This window comes from Toxorhynchites rutilus, chromosome 1 (genome assembly GCF_029784135.1).
Source record: "Toxorhynchites rutilus septentrionalis strain SRP chromosome 1, ASM2978413v1, whole genome shotgun sequence".
Classification (NCBI taxonomy): Eukaryota; Metazoa; Arthropoda; class Insecta; order Diptera; family Culicidae; genus Toxorhynchites; species Toxorhynchites rutilus.
In genome coordinates, this window is record NC_073744.1 from 84,617,739 (window position 1) to 84,639,499 (window position 21,761).

Here is a 21,761-nt window from a genome sequence, read left to right on the forward strand (position 1 = left end):
TTATTAACAAAATTTAATTTTTTTTTAAATATTATTTTCTTTCTCGTTTGGGATTGTTTACCATGTGTGAACGTTCTATCCATATAAATAGTATTCGTGTGACCTTGTTTCTCACAGATTTCAATATGTCATTGTATGAGTTTCATATCGACTGCTTGAAACTGACAACTTTCATCTACGTGCATGGGCTATGTGATCCAAATGACTGGATAATGTGTATAATCGAATTTGAAAGTCTATCATTTATACAACATTAAAACTATTATTTTTGTATGAATTAATGACTTCAATGTATATGATATTATTAATATATATCTTTTTCAAAACTTTGGAAAATATAGTATGCAACGCCTTTTTTTTCGTTTTTGGCCTACCCACCCAATGTACGAGTTTTTAGTTATCATATATATCAGTCAATGTATAAATAATATAATTTTAATAACGCTCATCAGGATTAAATCTGAAAAAAGCTTAAAATATTACGTAAAATAAAAAAAAATATTATTAAAATAATACATAAATATTACATTCGGGTTAATGTTACTTTCGGATAAATATTGCATTCGGGTAAATGTTGCATTCGGGTAAATGTCGCATTCGGGTAAATGTGGCATTCGAGTAAATTTTCATTAGGACAGATGTTCCATTCGGGTGGTTGGAATTCGGGAAAATGTCTTTGGGGTAGCTGTCGTTCGGATGACTTCTATTCTCATTGCATAGTTCCAGTCTAGTTGCATAGGAATGATGAACGAAGACTAGGCTGGCCAAATAGTTCAGGAACAAAAACGGGAACCATAAATCCAAAAGACCAACCAATTTTTTTTTCAAAAAATTTCTGTGAGTGATAAAACCAGTCAATCAAATGTTGTTAGATGTAGCGACTACGAATTGTACAGTCTACCCAAGCTCAAGCTCAAACCTCAATTAAATATTTTTAGATGTACCTGTAGAAGAAACATTTAGATGTCGAAGAGACTTTGCGAAGCAGTTTATGATTTTTGGAAATTTTATCTTAAAATTTGTCACATTCCAAATCAATGTTCTGTTTAACAATTATCATAGCGTTTATGTCGTGACTTTTCTGTTGTTCAAACATTGAACATTGTAGAACTGATCTTTCAACTGTTGCGATACTACCAACCAAACACAAAATATAATCAGTAAGCTTCACGAATCCCTTAAATATCAGAAATTTGTTTTCCTTTTCCGACTTTCACGACTATTTGCAATTGGTACGGATATGTTCCACCTTTTTATCTCTTTAATTATAATTCCTGTAATCTGTATGAACAGATACTAATGCCACTTTGAAACTCTGGCAATTCCGAAATGGACTATGATATAATACTGTTATGTTTCTCCTTCCATTTTTCAATGCACTTCAACGCTGTATCACAAAGATGAAAATCACATATAATCGATACGAACTTGGGTTTGTTGAAAAGCCCCAAGTCTCTTGTTGCTAATACTACCATAAGGCTTTGAAATTATTCAAATTTTTATGTTTTTAACGATGTTCCTCAAAGAGGAATTATGATCATGGTTTGACCACCTTGTAAAACTAAAATGAAAAAATTCAGGAAGTTTTAACGTGAAATACAAACTTCGTTGAAAGTTTCGGAACCGAGTATTTTTCTTCGTTGCATAAGCAACACATTAGTAGTCTCTCGTAATGCTGATGTCACACACACAACGGTTTTACGGTTCAAGAGGAAAATGACGTAGGAGGATCGAAGAGCCTTTTGTTGCTATTTTAACGTTTCATGCGCTGAATCGAACTCAAATGCTGAAACGGTTAAGAATCTGTACAGTATAACCTTTGGAGAGTGTAAATATAGTACATTGTGTTCCCTTGGATTCGCAACCTCCGAATACCGGAAGTTCTGCTAGTTTGCAATCCCACTCCGGTAGAAGCGATCCTCTTCATTACTTACGAAAAACCCATGAAGGGGATTTGTCTGAAGCATTTCTTGATAATACCTTTTGCGAAAGATTTGATTACGTACATTTAATTCTTAACTTAATACGATTTTGTAGAGATGAAACTTTAAATCAAATCGAAGAAACAATATATTTGTGCACAGACCGTCTTGGTGTATGCTCAATTGGAACTCTTACTCCACATTTTCAGATTTTTTTTAACTCCCATAGCTTCCAATTTTGTCCCTTAGAATTGTACTTTTAGGCAGTGGCGTCGAGTGGAACTTTCGCACCCGGTGCGGAAATGTCTGGTTGCACCCTCTTCCTCTTCACTATCTGTATATGGCGCCTGCCGAATGGTGAAGTATTTGTTAATGTGGGGGAGTTTCAGAAAGGTTAATAAAAATACGTGACAATGAAAAATAGTCGAATATACGGTACTGTCCCGTTGAAAACGGTACGTTCGGTCAGCTTCACGAAGACTGAAAACAAATAGGTTAACTTTGAAAAATCGGCACTCAAAAACGAAGAAAACTCTCTTATTTTAGATATGTTATGTAAAAAACCTCAGCTTTGAAGAAAATATATAAAAAAATATAGTGCCCTTAATCTTTAACCGAAAAAACCATGAGAAACTAACACAATCAATAATTACAAAAACGAAAATCCATTTTTATTTTGCAAATATAATAGGAGTGCCGGTAAGTTTCTTCGTTTATTTCTCAAAAATACTTTATTCTGCAAAATTTATTACAAATTTAATATTCAAATTATTGCCCATCGCTGGTCACAACTTTTACCCATCTTTCTGGCAATTCACGGATCCCTCTGCAGAAATATTCGGTTTGTCGGCTAACCACGAAAACCCTTTCTTTTAGGCCGTTGGAGCAGTTGTTCGCACGAGAAAAAACGGCGTTCGACGTCTCGTGGCTTCAATTCATACGGCACCTAATGTCCTATCTTTCGGATCATTGCCATTGCTTTTAAACGATCGGAAATGGTTTGCTGAGTTACTCCAAGTGTATCTGCAAGTTCTTGTTGCGTTTGTGACGGATCTTGATCGAGTAAAGCCTCCAATTCTTCATCTTCAAACTTTTTTGGCGTTCCGGAACGTTATTCGTCCTCCAGGTCAAAATTACCACTTTTAAACCATGCAAACCACGTCTGACACGTTCGCTCAGTTGGAGCATGGTCACCATAAACTTCCACCAAAATGCGATCACTTTCCGCAGCTTTTTTTCTTTATATTGAAGTAATGAAGTAACACTCGCGGCAAAAACACACTCGTTGGTACGAAATTCGACATATTCGAAGTGGCAAATATTTATTAATTATTAATATTTATTGAATATTTATAAATATTATAATATTTTGTCCAAGAAGACTAGATCATTGGCATCACTTTGACATGTCAACCATCTGAATCGGCCCAGTTGTTCAAAAGTTATGTTTAAAAGTTATGAGATTTTTTTTCAAAAAAGGAAAAGAGGAAAAAATTTGATTTTTCAACCATTGGTAAACTTTCAAAATTCATAACCTGAAAACGAAAAAAAAACAGATATCTGATAATTGGATACATCAAGTAAAAAATCATCAGCCTTCAAGAAAGGTATGAAAAAATATGGCGCCCTCTAGTCCAAAGGCATAAAAACAACAACAATAAAAATACAATAAAGATACTAAGTAAATCACTTCAATTAGATATATCGATCATCTGAATCGGTCCAATAGCTCAAAAGTTATGAATTTTCGAAAAAAAGTCATTTTTGAGTAAAATGCGAAAAAATGGATTTAACATCAAAAAACATCAAAAATGCTATGCACCAATATTTGCACCCTAATCCACAGACATTCAAGAGAACATCTCAAATCTAGCATCACAGTCATTCGTATTTGAGTTTTACGATTCCATTCCTTTGCGGGGGTTTTGAGTATGGTACTGAACGAACAATCTAGAAATGTTTTATTTCAGAAAAGAGAATCACGTCGATGAATATCTCTTCTTTAAATGATGAAAGAGTAAATCAATTGAAAATGATGTGATTTTATATTTCTCGAATAGGGACAAGGACATGATGATTCTGAAGTGAAAACAAGAATGTTTCAGTAATACATCCAACTTTTTTTCGTTTTAGAACCATGGTAAATATTGATCTCATGCAATGTCAATGATTCTGATTTTGTCCACAAATGTATCTCTTATGTTGCAATTTATTTTGCCATAATCCAATCTCACCTTCAGTCGTGCGATAAAGCTAAATCTCGATAATATTTTCACGGTTCCTTACTAAATTTTCTCTTATTGTTATCTTTCTCGCCTTCCCACAAATATCATCCTGAGGCGTATTTTCGGAGCCAATTGCAACCCCTCGCAGCTCGCCCTATACCTGGGTTATCGAAACGAATAAAGGAGTAAATTGGTTCTGTCATTCGACTCAAAGCATTTGACACGCCACTGCTGTGGCCAATGAGTCTCAGGAAGCCACTTGTACAGCGCTCACGTACATATTGGGTGCGCTTAACTTTTCTTTTCCCGTTCTCTGATCCAGAATTATCTACTGGTGCTTTCTTTCCAAACGGACAAATAAATAGAACTTTTTCTCTCCCCCCCCCCCTCCTTCCGTCGTTTCAGACGTGGTGCAACCGACGCAAAAGTACACTTTTCGAGATTTCATCGATTATTTCGCCCGTCACAGAAGTCATGGGAAGGTAAAGTCAAAACGTAAATCTAATATTGAAGGATTCGTTGACAGTAAGACCTGTTCAGAGCGAGCCTCTTAGCGAGACGATTTTACTCAAAGCAAAATTGTTCAGAAAACTTACCTGTCCTTTTTTCAGCTTCATTGATGGCTATGTCTTCCAGAATCGTCGGCTCTGAGCGTCCTTTCTGGTTGACACTATAGGCGATCAAATGAAGAGTTGGAGTGTAGGAATCGGTGGGGACCAGCTCTGAGAAAGTTTAGAAAATATATGAGATTAGTTACACATTCATTACATAGGAGAATAGGAGCGCGATTGACTAACGAAAGGGCTAGAATGAATATTTTCGTCAACCGAAAATTTATAACCAGAATTTCACTTTTCCAAAAAGTATTAGAATTGTTTTTCGGACAATGGACACTTTTACAGGGAACAAGTTTTTCTAACAGCAACTTTTTCATGCTTTCTTTGTAGTAAAATACCGCTGATCCTACTTTTGTTTGAAGTCAATATAGCGATATAGTGTTATCGTCAAAGTTTTTTTTTTGTTTTATCCAAAATATATATTTTTCTTAAGGCTCATACGGCGTCAACCTTACGGGGTCGGGAGTTCAATCAAAGTTTTAAATCTTATTAAAATATGAACATTCGTCGAAGACGTCAACTTTCTATCTTCTATAATTTCTGGAATTTGTATGAAGACTCTTGACAAATCAATGTTTAATCGTAACATTTTTGTGAGTAAATTCTCGCGTTCGACATGTTCTAGGCATGTTTTTAAATAGAAAAAAAGGTGTTGGAACATGTAAATCGTGATAATTTATACATAAAAATGTTACGAGTTAAACATTAATAGTAATTTTTCAAAGAAAACATGAAAACGTTGTTGTCAGAAAAACATTTTCCCTGTAAAGGAAAAATGGTGTATGGGTGACTTTTTGAAAATTGTATGGGCTATTCATGTCTATCTTTTCAGAACTTAAAAACACATGTTTTTAAGAAAAATGAATTTTAATTTTTAAAGTATTTTTTGAATGAAATTTGTTTTCAAAAATTTGTTTCATATTTTTTAATGAACACCGAAATAATTTCCTACATTTGGTTCTTTAACCAACATTTTGTAGATTATACAGTGGAATCCGATTGTAATGACATCGAAAGGAATTGACAAACATCGGCACTTTTACATGGAAAAAAGTATTCGAACAACAACTTTTTTATGTTTTTTTAAACAATACTATAAAATTCTATTCGTAACATTTGTGTGTATAAATAATCGCAGTTTACATGCTCTGCTAACTTTTTTTATTCAGATACATGTCAAGAACATGTCAAACACAAGAATTTACACACAAAAATGTTACGAGCAAAACATTTTCAGGAGTCTTACAAACATGCCTTACATTTCAAAAACTATAAAAGATAGAAAGTTGACGACTTCGACGTGTCAAATACACTATATCGCTGTCTTGACTTTAAATATAATTAGGAATAGTGATAGTTTTTTTTTCAAAGAAAACATGAAAACATGTTGTTGGAGAAACTTTTTACCTGTAAAAGGGCCCATTGAACATTGTAAGGGCTATCCGCATAACTTTTTTGAACATTTTTAAAAATAATGCGTCTTTGAGAAAAAATGAGTTTTAATTTTCAAAATATTTTTATTAGACCAATTTTCTTAATTTTTTTAGTATCTATATTAGAGTGCCAATGGATGTATGAGAAAAAAGTGACCCTTGAATTTTCAAAGCGAACTTGATTAAAAATGTTAATTCCCATGGAAAATTACCATATGCAAAATATCAGCTCAATCGGACTTCATTTACTAGTGTCGCACAGCGGTCAAAGTTTGAGTTTTTTGAAAACCGAAAAATCACCCAAGGAAATCGGAGTTTTGGAAAAAAAATGTTGATGCCAAATGTCTTCAAATTGCATGAAACGTCGAGATCTACTTCATTTTTTCGGAATATGAAGCAAAACGTATGGTTTTGGGTGTGTTTCGTGCCAATGAAAAACGTCACATCGTTTTTCATACGGAAATGCTGATTTGCACGATAAAATACTCTCTGAAAAATATTAACTTATTCGGACTTCATTTACTATTGTCGCAGATCTCAAAATTTCAGTTTTCTGAAAATCGTATAATCACCCAAGGGGGAAGTAAAGGATATCGGGATTTTCAAAAAAAAAATCAGATGCCGAATGTCTTAGAATTGCATGAAACGTCGAGATTTACTGTTATCTCGAAAAAAAATTGTTGTCAGAAATAGATTTGTCGGCACTTGGTCGTTTTTGTCTGAAAAATTTTTTTGCGAGAAAACAGTAAATCTAGAAGTTTCATGCGATTTTAAGACATGTGGCATAAATTTTTTTAAACCCCGATTTCCTTTACTCCTTGGGTGATTTTTCAATTTTCAAAAAAACTAAAATTTTGACCGCTGTGCTACACCGTAAATGAAGTCCGATTGAGTTGATATTTTGCAGAGGGTATTTTATCGTACAAATCAACATTTCACAGGGATTCCCGTATGAAAAATCGATATGACAATTTCCATTGGCACCCTAAACCATACGTTTTGCTTCGTATTCCGAAAAAACGAAGTCCCGAAGTGTCGATTTTTGACAAAATTTTTTTTTTCGATACGACAGTATATCTCGACGTTTCATGCAACTTGAAGACATTTGGCATCAAATTTTTTTTTTCGAAAACCCCGATTTCGTGTCTTGGATGATTTTTCGGTTTTCAAAAAACTCAAACTTTGACCGCTGTACGACACTAGTAAATGAAGTCCGATTGAGCTGATATTTTGCACAGGGTAGTTTTTCGTGGGAATCAACATTTTTAATCATGTTTGCTTTGAAAATTCGAGATGGCCATTTTCATTCTCTAATATATATATATATATATATATATATATATATATATATATATATATATATATATATATATATATATATATATATATATATATATATATATATATATATATATATATATATATATATATATATATATATATATATATATATATATATATATGTATATATATATATATATATATATATATATATATATATATATATATATATATATATATATATATGTATATATATATATGTATATATATATATATATATAACAATCTCGTGTCACGGTGTTTGTGTCCGAACTCCTCCAAAACGGCTCGACCGATTTTCATTATATTATGCACAAAAAACTTGGTAAGCATGAGAATAGGTTGTAAACTATACACGTTACCGCTAGGATACCGATTACTAAATATTTAATATTGATTAGAGTGGCCCTATGCAGAAAAAAAAATATTCTTAAATTTAAAAAATACTGATTTAAACCCCCATACCCTATTTTTAATCGCGATTTTAGTATTTTTGTATAAACAATATTCAAAAAATTTTACCGGCGGTCGTTTATCAAACACAACGAATTTATTTATGTTGTTAAATGACAGATGGCGCCAGGGCCGCTACATCGTACTTTCATCCACACAATAACAAGTAACTTCACTTCGTTTGAGGCCTGGCGTATCGCCGGCGGGCTGGAAGTATTTTTGAATGAGCACAACGAATTATTGAAATACTCTAAATCACACTTGCTCGGTTTACGAAATTACAATCACGCTATTGTCATCAATTCCGATAAAACATCTGACAGGTGTCAAGCACGTGTCAAGATTCGATGCGCAAGAGTTACTAGAATCATAGAAGGCGACTGCACAGTGACGCGGGAAATTGTGATTCGAATAAAAAACAATAATCTGGAATTCAACGCTGACGCACATTGTTCATACGACCCATATTCTTCTTCAATAGCACTAACGTTCCCAACGTTCGCCTTCTCATCGTAGTATTACGTGCATCATTCAGTAGTACTTAGTTGAGATTTCTATACCAAGCAACACGCCTTGAATGTATTCTGAGTGGCAAGCTTTAGAATGTGTGTGACCAAAATGCAAGTCAGAAGAAACACGTGGCTTGACGAAAACCACTTGACCGTTCTGAAAGGATAAGACGAATATTGCACAAACATTAGACAACGTGATCCTGCCACAGGTACTTCATTCGTTGTGAACATCTTTACTCATTTCGAAATAATATTTATATGCAGCTATATCAGACGAATAAAACAAAAGAGTGCCTTCGATAGATTTTATGTGTATCGTGTGATGTCATTCTATAATGTCGTGAGCTGTGTTAACAATTCATGGTCGACATGTACGCGAAGTACATAAGTGGCGTGATGAAGAACACATTCACTTCGGAAACGCTATCGTGAGCAACGCCGACACAGAGGCAGAGTCAAAATTATCCGAACGGATTGCAATTTTGCATTCTGTAATTCGTTCGACTCAAGTCCAATCGAATTGTGCAAATTTGGCAACCTTGCGACGCAATTCGACATAGACAGCATTAAGCTACGTACTCTATTTCTGCGAACCAATAATGCAAAATGGATATTCGGGAGGAATAAACATGCTTTAAAAAAATGTTTCTAATGAAAATTGATTCTACATATCAGAAATGTGTTCGATATGAAAAAGCAGCACATTTTATGCAATTGGGGGGAAATCTTGAACGAAAATTGTGTCTGACCAAAATTTTATGTTATGGATAAAGATTTGGTGGAAATGAAAGGAAATTTTTAGACAAAAAATAAGTTAGGGTCAGGACTATGTCAGAGTCATAGTCAATTTGAATCGAATTGTGAAATTCGATCAAGTTTCAAACCAATCGGAGCAATATGGCTATGTTTCAAGATTAGAATACCGTTGTGAATACAGGTCGGACTCGATTATCCGGAGACTCGATTATCCGATTATTCGGAATTTTAGACTCGATTATCCGGAGTATTTTATTTTTGATTTTACCGTTATTTATGAAAAATGCAAATCTAAGATGGCTGCCACTACAAAATGCCGGATTAAATATTTTCTCAGAACCCCATCAATATGGGTGAAAAAGCTTGACTAGTAGAACACAGTTATTTATGGAAAATGCTCAAAAATGTATCAAAAGAAAGTTCTCAACTAGTAGAACATAGCAGATAATTAAAAAATCCAATTTCAAGATGGCCGCAGTCTCCAAACAACTAATTACTTTTTGAATGGTTTCATTCAGCTTGACCTGTTTCTGTGTATGTTTGAATGTTTGTTGGGTTGTCCCACATTAATAGAAAATTGACACCGTTCCGGTTGAATGATTGATCTGAAATTTGGAACATACATTTGATTCTACTGTCATTATAAAACTGCGTATTCCATGATCTTGAAAAATTCAATTTGGCCGCCGCAAAAAATGGCTGAATGGCTTGATTAGGAGATACACTACACAATGAACAACATAAATTCGAAAAGGTCGCCGCCACAAAATGGTTGATTATTTATTTTTTGCAATCCCCTCAATATTGGTATCAAATGAAATGATTTGCCTAATAGAATACAGTGCAGGTAGGACTCGATTATATACAATGTTTGACTCGATTATATTCAGTTTCGATGTTTTTTTTATATTTCTAATATGGCTTATTTCATAAAGAAATGTAACCTTTCAACGTTAAGGTGAAGTTTAAGTGGCTATTACATGTACAATGGGGTAAAAATCGTGTTTTTTGAAGATTTTGATTGAATTTTCACCAGGAATTGTTTATATCGATATTGCAGCCAAATTAGGAAATATAGAAGTTGTGCGTCAAGGAACAAATTGTGGAGCGGTAAAATAACTTCATTTTGATTGATAGAAACAATCTAGTTTAATATAAATTTTTAGGATAAAATCAATAATAACACATAAAAAATTATTAACTTTTAAGTGTTTCACTTCCAAAATGTTATTAAAATTCACTAATTTAGTTGTTCTACTACTATATCCTGTACCAAATCTTCTCAGCTTTCAAATGAAATGAAATCAAATCAAATCATAATCGTCTTCCGTAGCGTACTTTTTAATGTAGAGCCAGTCTGAGGCAACAGAGTCCGAAACAAAAAAAAGTTCTGTAACTCTGTCTGTGCACCCGTGGCCGAGTGGTTAGCGTTTCACATTATCATGCCGGGTGTTCGGGTTCGATTCCCGTTCTGGCCGGGGGAATTTTTCGTCAAAGAAATTTCCTCCGACTTGCACTGTGGTCACGCGTATTCTAGAGCTTGCCCCTCAGAATACATTTAAGGCGTGTTATTCGGCTTAAGAAATCTCAACTAAGTATTAATAAATGACGCTAATTAATGCATACGTTGAGACGGCAAAAGTTTCACAGGGAACGTTAACGCCATTCAAGAAGAAGAACTCTGTCATTGTTGAAATTCGAACATATGCGTAGAATTTTTTTCATCAAATATGATTGTCTATCACCTCCCGAGAGAATCTGGATACATTTATTTATTTTCTTGTGAGAAAGATGTTTCCTGACTTTAAGGGGATGAACCAAAAATCAAATTCCTCTTCTCTTCCTCTTCAAAAAACCAAAAATACATGCAAAAAAAAACAAATAAAGAAAAAAAAAGTTTTGACTCGATTATCCGGAGGATTCGATTATCCGGAGTGAAAAACCCAATTCATGAACGAGACCCAGCAGTTATAAATTTAGCGGTCCATATAGAAAATAAGAAGCACGTATTTCCCTCCAACGAGACAGCATCTGAACAGCATCTTTACTTTACGATGAATATAAATTCCTTTTTCTATTTACATTTTACATTTAAGAGATCAGATATGTCAGTTACGTAAATGGAATACATTGCATCAAGAAACATCATACAAAATTCCGTTGAAATTGTTTCATTTGTTCTTTTTATTGACAACATTAGAATAATTTTCTAGATCGTTTGAACATTCAAACACGCTTACAATACATTAGTTATATTTTATTTAATAACCAAAATATTCTCTGAAAATTTATATTTAAATTTATATGGCAGAACAACTTTTGCCGGGTCAGCTAGTTTTTTAATAAAAAATTAAACAAATGTCTACATTTCATCCTTTGCCCAGACTTTTGTAGGTTTATAGTTTTGGAGTTATAATTTTTTGTAAAAAAATCAAGAAAAAGTTTTCATCCCTTTCCAAAAAGTTGTCTAATTATTTTTTTGTATGCAAAGTTTCTTAAAAGACCCATGTGTTTACACCCACGACGTTTCATTGCTATCTGAGATGGTGCTGCCAACGGCCAGTCGAGTTATCATGAAATGTCATGAAATGGAACAAGATTTAAGTTTGTTGAAACCGTGGAAAACGAAAAGTGTTTTAGAGGAACTGATATAAAACAACCTCTAGCACAGAATAGAATGGATCAATGGAAGATTTACATGAAGGGTTATAGAGATAAAGGAGAAGTTATATTGATATTGATAAAAGTGAGTATTTATTAAATCATAACAAAACGTTGTATAGCACCATTCTCTTTTCTGAATAGCAATACCTCAAACGTGGCTTGCAATTACGCAATAAACAAAACCGAATCAATAAACAAATTTCAAAATATTCCCGAATACCTACCGGACAGGTCGATGCGAAACAAAGGCACATCGCTAAGTGCACTTGTGATGTTGAGCCGAAGCTTCCGGGTTCTCGAGTCGTAGGCTTCGAGGAAAAAATGCTGCGGCAGTCCCCCGTCATAGCCGGCCACACATTCGAGCTCCATCGTGGTGGGAATCTCCACACTCTCCATATAGTGACTGAACGAATGTATGCTGGTGCCCGGACCATAGCCTGCGGCAGCAGAGCCACCGGCAGCAGCTGGCGCATTTCTGCCCCCGCTGCCAGCACCTCCACCTCCACCGTCATCAATCGAATGGTACCGATTGTATCGAATATTATTCCATCTCAATTTCGATGCAATTGGTGCATTCTCCACTGTGTCGTGATAATTATTCTTCGTTGTGCTGCCGCTACTGCTGGTACGTATATTACTGCTACTCTCCGATCGAATGGCGCCGAAGTTTTCTTCTTCCTGATTGTCAATGATGCTGCTATTGAAAATTTCATCATCATCACCATCGGAATGCGTTTTATTTATTCCATTCGCTAGGTTTTCATTAAATAGTCCCTCTCTTTTTGGCAGCTTGTGATTAGCATCGAATATAGTTCCTTCGGATTGCCTGGTGCTGCTGCCATCGGTGGAATAGGGACTAGACTGGAAATTTTCCCGTGCTAGTGATACCGTGTTGAACAAGCTCGTGCCAATATTTCTTTCATTATTCAAAACTGTTTTCCTCCTATTCGCATCGGTGCCGACGGAATCGGATGCCGACGATGGGAATGATCCTGTTGATAATGAGGAACTAAATACCGACTTTGCTTCTGCGAATGACGATGACATTCGGGATGTTGCCCGGATTCCACGTTTTCCATTCGCTTCCCCTTCCTCTTCCGATTGTTCCGAAGCTGATCCTACAATTTGACTGGTTGCGCTAATTCTCCCATTGCTTCCACCCGACGTTCCGTAGGAGTGGGTGAAATTTTTCTGTTTGATCTGTTCACGTTTTCTCGATACAGTGTCACTACTTCCGCCGTGGATCGCACTTTTCTGATTGAATTTTGTAATATTCGTTCGTTCGTTTGACACGATCCGATCTTTAACGAATTGTGTGCTGATATAATTAGATTCTCGATAATGCTGACCTGCGACGATGCTGCCGCCATCAGCTGACAACGCCGATGAAGACGATGAAGATGGCGATGCTGCGGCTGTTTCCATGTCGCCAGCAGCAGCCGACCCGTAATAGAATGACGCTGAGGACGACGATGAGGATGCTGACGCTGCAGATGAATTAGACGTTGTACTGTGGCTCGACAGCGTCGAGTAGGGCCGAAGGGTGCAATTGCGCAACGGTGCGGGTTTCGCTGAATTTACAACATCCAGTCATTTTAGGCGGAAAACGAGGGAAAAGCAAAGAATGAAATAGGTTATTTTCTTTGTGCTAGTTTCAGGAGAGGTTTCGACAATTAGGTGGAAATTAGATAGAAACTGTACAAGTAAGCAGTATTTTTTTCAATGTGATATATTATAAGGGCTCAAATGGAGAGAAGCGTACAAATATCCTACCTGCGGGAACGACCTGAAAGAGGCACGGTTCGATTTGTTTGCCAATCGAATTTTTCCCCCAGCAAGCAAGTGTGCCATAATCTCTTTCACTTTTGGGCGTATAGAGCAGCTCGTAAATGGTTTCTGGAAAGAAGCAAAGTAATGATTGAAATATTCGTTATTTTTTGGAACATAAGAACTTTGTTCGCTTTATACCGTCTAAAAACAATATTGGGGTGCCAGCAAATTAATTTCATTGCTAATTTTTCGAAATAATGGGTTCACTCTTTCTCGAGGAATTCCAAACTCAGGCCCCTAGAAAACCAGATCTGGTTGACAAATATTTTTGTTTTATACCAAATTTATTAAACAGTTTTTCGGTGGGGGTGAAAATATTTAACGTTGTAGTATCGAAAAGGTAAAAAAAATGACCAAACCCCAAAATTATGCTATATGTATAAGGAAGACTAAATAAAAAAGTACCAATGGCTGAATAATGCAATGTGAGATTAAGGGATCATTCTGGTTCAAAAGCAAAGGAAACCGATTTTTTTTTCCCTGTTGGGTGTGAACCACTGCGTCCATTATTTTGAACTATTGTGATATACCCCTTTTTTATACTACACTTCAATCTTATCTACTACTTATTGATGAAGGAGTATACTGAAAGCTATACTGCCGTGATTTCGCAAAGTGACGCAAGCGCCAAAATTTACATTTTACTTTTTATGTTATAGATCGATAAAGAATACCAAATCCTTTCCAACGACTGCAAAGTTTTATAGAAATGTGAAAAAATGACCCCGTAAAAGCTTGAAAACGGAATGGCGTAAGCGCCATTTCCACTGTGATGTGCCATTTCCCTTATGATGTGACGTAATTTGATTGTGATGCGTGCAGTGACCCTCTCCCACGAATAGAACATCTCAGATAATTTCAATATGAATAAGTATTTACAATAAGAAATATTCCTACTGAAGATAGGGGAGAATCCAACCAAGGATTTTCCAACAGGAACGATGGAATTTTCCATACTGTGCAAGTTGAAAATTCCCTACACATAGCAGGTAGCCAGTAAGTTAGTTCTAACGTTTTTAGATTTCTGTACATCCTCACAGAGGGATCGAGGATTAGAGAGAAAAAATAAATGAGTTGATAGTTGAACATCGAGAAGAACAGTTGTTTCTCTCGATAGAACAAAAAAGAAAAGTGCCCCAGACCGCTCGGGCGTTACATGCGATGTGTTTTTTCCCTGTTCTGATGGCATAGAATGAACGAGAAGGGACAGCAAATTTCTAGTAACAACATGTTGCAAAATGGACTTTTAGCCGAATGAAGGTCGCATGCCTTCTTTCTTGTAAAAATAAAATCAAACTCATATTGAAAGAAAATAAATATCCTAGATTGAAGTGTATTGTTGTTCTCACATATTGCACATAACGATTTCAACTAAATAGTTAAAACTCATCAATTTAATTGTTGATTACGAGGATTTTCCAATAGGGGCTGTCCACATACCACGTGGACAGAAAAGGACGTCTGGGAGCTCATTATTTTCTTCCGAATTCCATTTACGTTATCTCCATATCTATTTTAAAATATCTATTGTTAGCTTATTCTCGAGCATTTTGATTAAAGCTGGCTGGCTGTTTGAGTTTTCAGAAAAATCAGACAATGAAATCAAGCACTTTGTTTGAAAATGGAATTTTTCGTCTAAACATTAATGACTTTCGCTTTTACAAGTTCGGTAGTGCCTGATGGCTATAATGAACCTAGTAAAAACAAAACATCTGCAGTATCATCGTGATCGATGATTCCGTTGACCTACAGCCCTTAATTGTTAAATCATGCTAAATATTGTCTTGAAAAATTCGTGCCGATTGTAAGGAAAAAACCAAAAGCATATTTTTGTAGACATACATCTTTTCGATCATAGTTGTACCGTTTTTTCCTGAATATTTCAGCATCCTTCATGCAACTTAAGAATTCCATCCTCTCAGAACTTATGCTATGCAGTAAGTTTAAGTTCTTACAAGAATCTTTACAGTTAATAATCTGAAGATGCAATATCTGGTGTGTAAGGCGGGTGGAGTTTTAAAAGTGCCATAGAGGCGTTCTGGATCGTTGATTTTCATACGTTCAGCTGCTAGCAGTACTTGTTGGAATTCATCGAAACTAGTTGCTTGGTAGAAGCTCATGATACAGTTTTTTTTCCAGTCCTACCAGACCCAGCCATAACTTTCTTCAAGCGAAAACCTGCTTCGGGGTTCCATTCACTTGCTAAGATTTTTTTTAACTCAACATTCTTGTGAATGATTTGCCCTTTACAATTCGCTACAAATATGTATTTTCGTTGTGTTTATGAAACGAATCGCAGATTGAGATAAGTCCCTTGAAGTGGTTTTTAGTAAAATAAACCCTTATTCCGGAATCCGGTAGGATTTGAAATTAGCACAAGAAGTAATATAAATTCGAAAAAAATCAATTTTTCATATTTCATATTTCTCTAATTCAGACATTTACGAATATACCATAGAAGAGACTTTTCGAAAATCTCATTATTTACCAAGTTAAAGCCATTTTAGTGATTCGATATCTTATCTAGTATGGCCATAACAATTAACTTCAAAGCGTTTTTCTTGAAACATGTTTTATCAAACTGGCTTTCACGATATCTCAAGTTCTACTTAACCGATCTATGTTTATATGAATATAATCTGTATGCATCTCTCTATCGCATGAACCTATAAAAAATCATAATTTCGTACCTTAACCTTTTTAAAAAAATCAAGAAACTTGAAAAAAAATGTTTAAACAGCATTTCTTTTCTTCAAATTTCCGCCATTTTGTCAAAAAATACGTTTTTGACTTGTCCGAGGTTCATGCAATAGTGGCATATTTACTGATTCAGAATCTGTTCGATTTGTTTGTTTCAGATAACCAGAAAGGCTGGAATCGTGTACGCCATGGCACAACTTTTTTTGAACCCCCTCACTTGATCAGCTTCTAATTATGGATATATTGTTTCCGTTCAATTTTTGTTTTATTGTTGAAAGATAGATAAACAAATAGTGATATAATGGATGGTAAAAATATTCTTCGTATTACTTTCTCGGAGCTCGAAGAAACGTCCGAAATTTGTGTCTCTATCCCCCTTAATCTGATCGAGTCAAATCCTATCGGATTGCGCATATGTTGCAACCTTGAAATGCAGAATGCAAAAGTTTGTTTCGTTCGGATTGCGATATGTCAAATCCGATCGGGTTCCGTAATATGGGTTAATATGTAGTGCATGCATTGTTGCATGTTTGCATGTTGCATGCATGTGTTTCGTGATGTTTCGTTTCTCATGATTTTCGGTGATTTTCGACATCTGTAGCGAATCTACTAATTCATGTGCATCAAGGATTAATCTTTTCTTTTCAGCAGTAGCAGCATGAACTTTCCAGACAACTCAAAAGAAGCGTATTACAAAAATTACCAGACATCAATGAAGAACAACATCATTGCAAGTAATAGATCTTCAGAGATACGGCCCGTACACTCATGGAAGAATTTGTTGTTCGTTTCAATGAGTTTCAATGAAATCCTTGAGAGTTTTCGAAAAAAAAACCAAACAGTTTTGTCATCGAGAGCAAAAGCGGAATTCAACCGGACTTAAGTCGTGATTTTTAATATTACAAAAAACCAACATTCTTTGTGTTATTGGGTGTCTTTATCCAGACGGATTTAATGGCCCTCTATTACCGATTGGAATAAATTGATGGATCCTAGTTCATGTGCGTTACCTTCAGAATATACATTTCAGGAAAGGGGTTCAGTCATATGAAAAAATATGGATGTTTGACCGAGCAGCACTCTCAGGCAGTTCAGTATTTTTATTGATGAATACTGAGTACTCAGGGCGGACGTGAAGTTCGAATAATCGTGTAAATACAAAACAGATCTCATTCAATTTTGACTATTAACTTGAATGTTTTACTTAAAAAAATACTTAACGTGTCCACGTGGACATTATCAAAACCTCCCCACCCTCACCGTGGACAAACGTGGACATTTTCGTAACTCCTAGCCCCCCTAAAGTTGTCCACGTGGTATGTGGACAGCCCCATAGTGTCCTTTATCTTCAGGTATCCAGGGACAAGGCTTCTTGACGATGCTTTCTTACCTTCCCTGCTCAATTTCTCTTTCGGATGAATTCAAGCTGAATGTTGATTGAATGGTAAATGTGGTAAATGTCAGTAAATGCTGCACTCTTCTAAATTCTCTATCGAAAAGCATCTTAAAAGAACTCCGAACATCCTCGCGTAAACTGTATTTGCTTGACATCGGCTTGACATGGGTATTTGCTTGACATGCTCGACGCATGCTACAAAGTCGGAAAATGTTTCCTTATGATCCGCTTAACGGCGGCATTTTGGAGAAAATAATTGGAAACAGATTCTCGCATTCTTTGATGGATGAACGCCAATCGGTTGTGGAAACAGCGATTAAAATTTGCTGTTTACACAACAAACTGGCGCTGGTAACATAGCTTAAATAAAACTGCATTTTTTCAAAAATCAAGCCGATGGCAATGTTTTTCCATCAATTTTATACAATTTGTACAGATCAGATTTTCGCAATGTACGCGATGCTGATTATACATGCAATTTTGCAAAAAGTCTCATACTGAAAATTCTTCCCTCTGGCGCTTGCGTCACTTCGCGAGATTACGGTACTATAGCGTGATAGGTGCCATTCAGGAATAATCTGTTTGATAAAATTTATAATCCTGATCGGCGACGCAGACCAAATTTCCTTGGGCTCCAGAATAGCTTTATCAAGGTGTTGAAGTCTGCGCCTAGTTAGAGCTCTGCAGTTGCAGAGCAAACATTCCGAGGTTTCGCTTTCGGCATTACAAAAGCGACATATATCATCGCGTGCTAAACCTATGTTCTTAAGATGGTATTTACTCGGGCAGTGTCCCGACTAACAGTAATTTTAGAGTTTTCTTACTTCGCAATTTTATGCCCGTCTTGGCAGCGCTTCCGCGTTCTTCAATGAATATACTTTTTTCGATGAAGGGCTGTGATTTCTTCAGAACCACGAAGTTTACCTCAAAACGTACAAAACTCATTATTTTCGTTTGTTCCACTTTCATGTATAATGTGATTTAAGTTTATTTTATGTGCAAAGCGAGTGCGTTTGTAATAAGCGGTATATCGATATTAATAAATATATCAGGTGTTCAAATTGGTATTCGCTAGGTTTTATCAAAATTTGAGGTTTTTGTTGTAAAATTATTCTTTGTCTATTTTTCGGAGATATTGCCCGTCGCTAGCCACACATTTCAAGAATTATGCGGATTCTTCGTCTGAAGAACTGCCAACCTTCGAATCAATCAGGCCATGCGGAACAAATGGTAGTCAGAAGTACCTCACCTTCAAAAATTTTTAAAATGCTGAAAAAGTTCGAGAAAAAATCTCTTCATTTTTGTATCTTCAATTTTGTTCATATTTGCAATAAAAATTACGATACGATTACGATAGGTACAATGTCAGTAAGAAGCATTTTTGATATTCTTCTGTGTATACTTTTGTTTTACATTTTGTGTCATTCTAACTAATCCATACATTGCTTTTTTCCATTATTATTCTTTATTTCTTCATTAAGCTAGTTTTTTTTATTAAATTGGTATGATTTCAATACCAATTTAATTAAAAAAATTAGCTCAATGAAGACGGCGTTGTGTGAAACTTTACAGACCTTTTTTTTATTTTTTTATTTATTATAGTGACTTTCAACACATTTCGGCTGGTTCGTCACTTTTACATCCATTTTTGGAAGAATGTCGGGAGTGAGAATTGAACTCGTGATCTCTGCGCGAGAGGTATGGATGTTACCACTACGCCAGATCGCCTCCAACTTTACAGACTGACAAATATTTATTGATATGTTTTGGCAGATCCAACTCAAAGATCGCTTCAATTTATCATCTCTTCAGTTCTTCATCCGGTCTAAGGTTACGAACCCATTGGTGATCCGAAAACAGCTGGTCGAACTATTCTTTCACTCTGGATTCATTAGTTCATGAATTCATCTCCATGAGGGTTGTTTCTTCTTCATATACTCCGCGTTTGATTTTCTGACTACACCCACGTTTTATTTTACGCGGGGGGTACGTATCCGTATCGTAAAAAAACGCGTTAATTGGAAAATCCGCATAAAAAACCGCCGTAATTCGAAAATCCACGTAAAAAAACCGCGTTGATTCGAAAATCCGCGTAAAAAACGGTGTTAATTGGAAAATCCGCGTAAAAAAACCATGTCACCTAATTTTTTTTTATCCCATTTATTTATTTTAGGCTCATTAGTATTTTAGCTGTAACAGAGCCGAATTTTAATCGTGTACATGTCACATGGTTATCATATCTATAATTAGCACATTACACAGTTGCCATTCGCCAGTATTCCTTCTATACCATTACATATGGTACATTCACACAGTAGCCATTTAGGCGTAAGAGTTATTCTTTCTGTTCTTCCATTATCCAGTTGGACCACCGGACAGCGGAGACAGTTGATTGATCATTGTTGAGTTATTTATAGAACAGTAGCCCGATGTGTCTGACAGAGCAGAGCAGTTGTATGGATGAATCGATCTTATTTCGACCGTGGATCGATCTCCATCGCTGATGATTGTTGCGTGGACGTAGCTATTCTGTAACAACACAAAGATGGTCAATGAGAGCTCTGAGTTTTGAACTCACGATCGATCGCTTACTAAGCGAACGCGCAACCAATGTGGCTACGGAGACCCCCCATGTCACCTAATGATAGATATCAAATGGGACTATCTTCACGTGAAACGGAAGTAAAAAGTTGAGAGTTGCTCGCTTCCGAAAACCCGTAGTTTTTTTTTCTGCAATTTCGTTGGTTACTGGTAGCTAAAGTTCGGTTTTACTCACGAATGAGGTCATCTGCAGTTGCTAGAAGATTCCCTTAGGATTTGTGCCCTCTACTGACGATGCACGCTCAGTACCACTGTTCGACCGTCCTAAGTAGACAGGGAAAGACGCTCACGAATCGCTACCCGTAAAAAAAAACCCGTCCCGTTGTACCGCCCGGTGAGCTCCCCGTTACCCAACACCTAAAATCCACATAAGAATCGGGATAAGGTGCGGCACTAATTTTTCTTCATAAGCGCTAATCTCCGTTACAAGCACTAATTACCGTTATATGCTCTGAGTGAGTAAGTATTTCACTGGTAAAACCACGTCAATTGGGAAATCCGCGTGAAAAAAACCGCTTCAATTGGAAAATCCACGTAAAAAAACTGCGTAAAAAATCCTGAGTGTACATAAATTGTTCTGTGCATTTTGATCTGTTGATGAAGCAGGAATTCCATGGAATTCTAGATTATCGTCGATCGGAGATTGTACTAATATTCATCGATATTAAGTATGGGCGTATCAATTGTGATAATATGTACTTTAATGACGGGTCCTCTATGAACGAGTCCACAGAATTTGGAGTGTTCTACGAATTTTTTAGCCCCTCCCACAATCTTCAGTTTCCTTGCTCAGTGTATATTGCTGAATCGGCGGCGATACACTGAGCGTTGGATAGCGCCGCCTCACGACCGACAACATTGTGATGGATAGTTTTAGCTCTATCGAAGCTATCGAATCATCTCTTCAGTTCTTCATCCGGTCTAAGGTTACGAACCCATTGGTGATCCGAAAACAGCTGGTCGAACTATTCTTTCACTCTGGATTCATTAGTTCATGAATTCATCTCCATGAGGGTTGTTTCTTCTTCATATACTCCGCGTTTGATTTTCTGACTACACCCACGTTTTATTTTACGCGGGGGGTACGTATCCGTATCGTAAAAAAACGCGTTAATTGGAAAATCCGCATAAAAAACCGCCGTAATTCGAAAATCCACGTAAAAAAACCGCGTAAAAAATCCTGAGTGTACATAAATTGTTCTGTGCATTTTGATCTGTTGATGAAGCAGGAATTCCATGGAATTCTAGATTATCGTCGATCGGAGATTGTACTAATATTCATCGATATTAAGTATGGGCGTATCAATTGTGATAATATGTACTTTAATGACG

At 36.0% G+C, this 21,761-nt stretch overlaps 1 protein-coding gene across 6 annotated transcripts in view; it reads right to left on the reverse strand.

Moving 5' to 3' along the window:
• The window catches only part of LOC129769468 (uncharacterized), a 565,408-nt gene that overhangs the window by 40,917 nt on the left and 502,730 nt on the right, over positions 1-21,761 (reverse strand). For all 6 annotated transcript variants that reach the window (XM_055771806.1, XM_055771799.1, XM_055771792.1 and 3 more), the window contains 3 exons: positions 13,676-13,798; positions 12,127-13,473; positions 4,744-4,869 (listed from right to left, as the gene is read on the reverse strand). In XM_055771806.1, the coding sequence (XP_055627781.1) occupies positions 4,744-4,869; positions 12,127-13,473; positions 13,676-13,798 (1,596 nt within the window). The remainder of the gene's footprint in view (positions 1-4,743; positions 4,870-12,126; positions 13,474-13,675; positions 13,799-21,761) is intronic.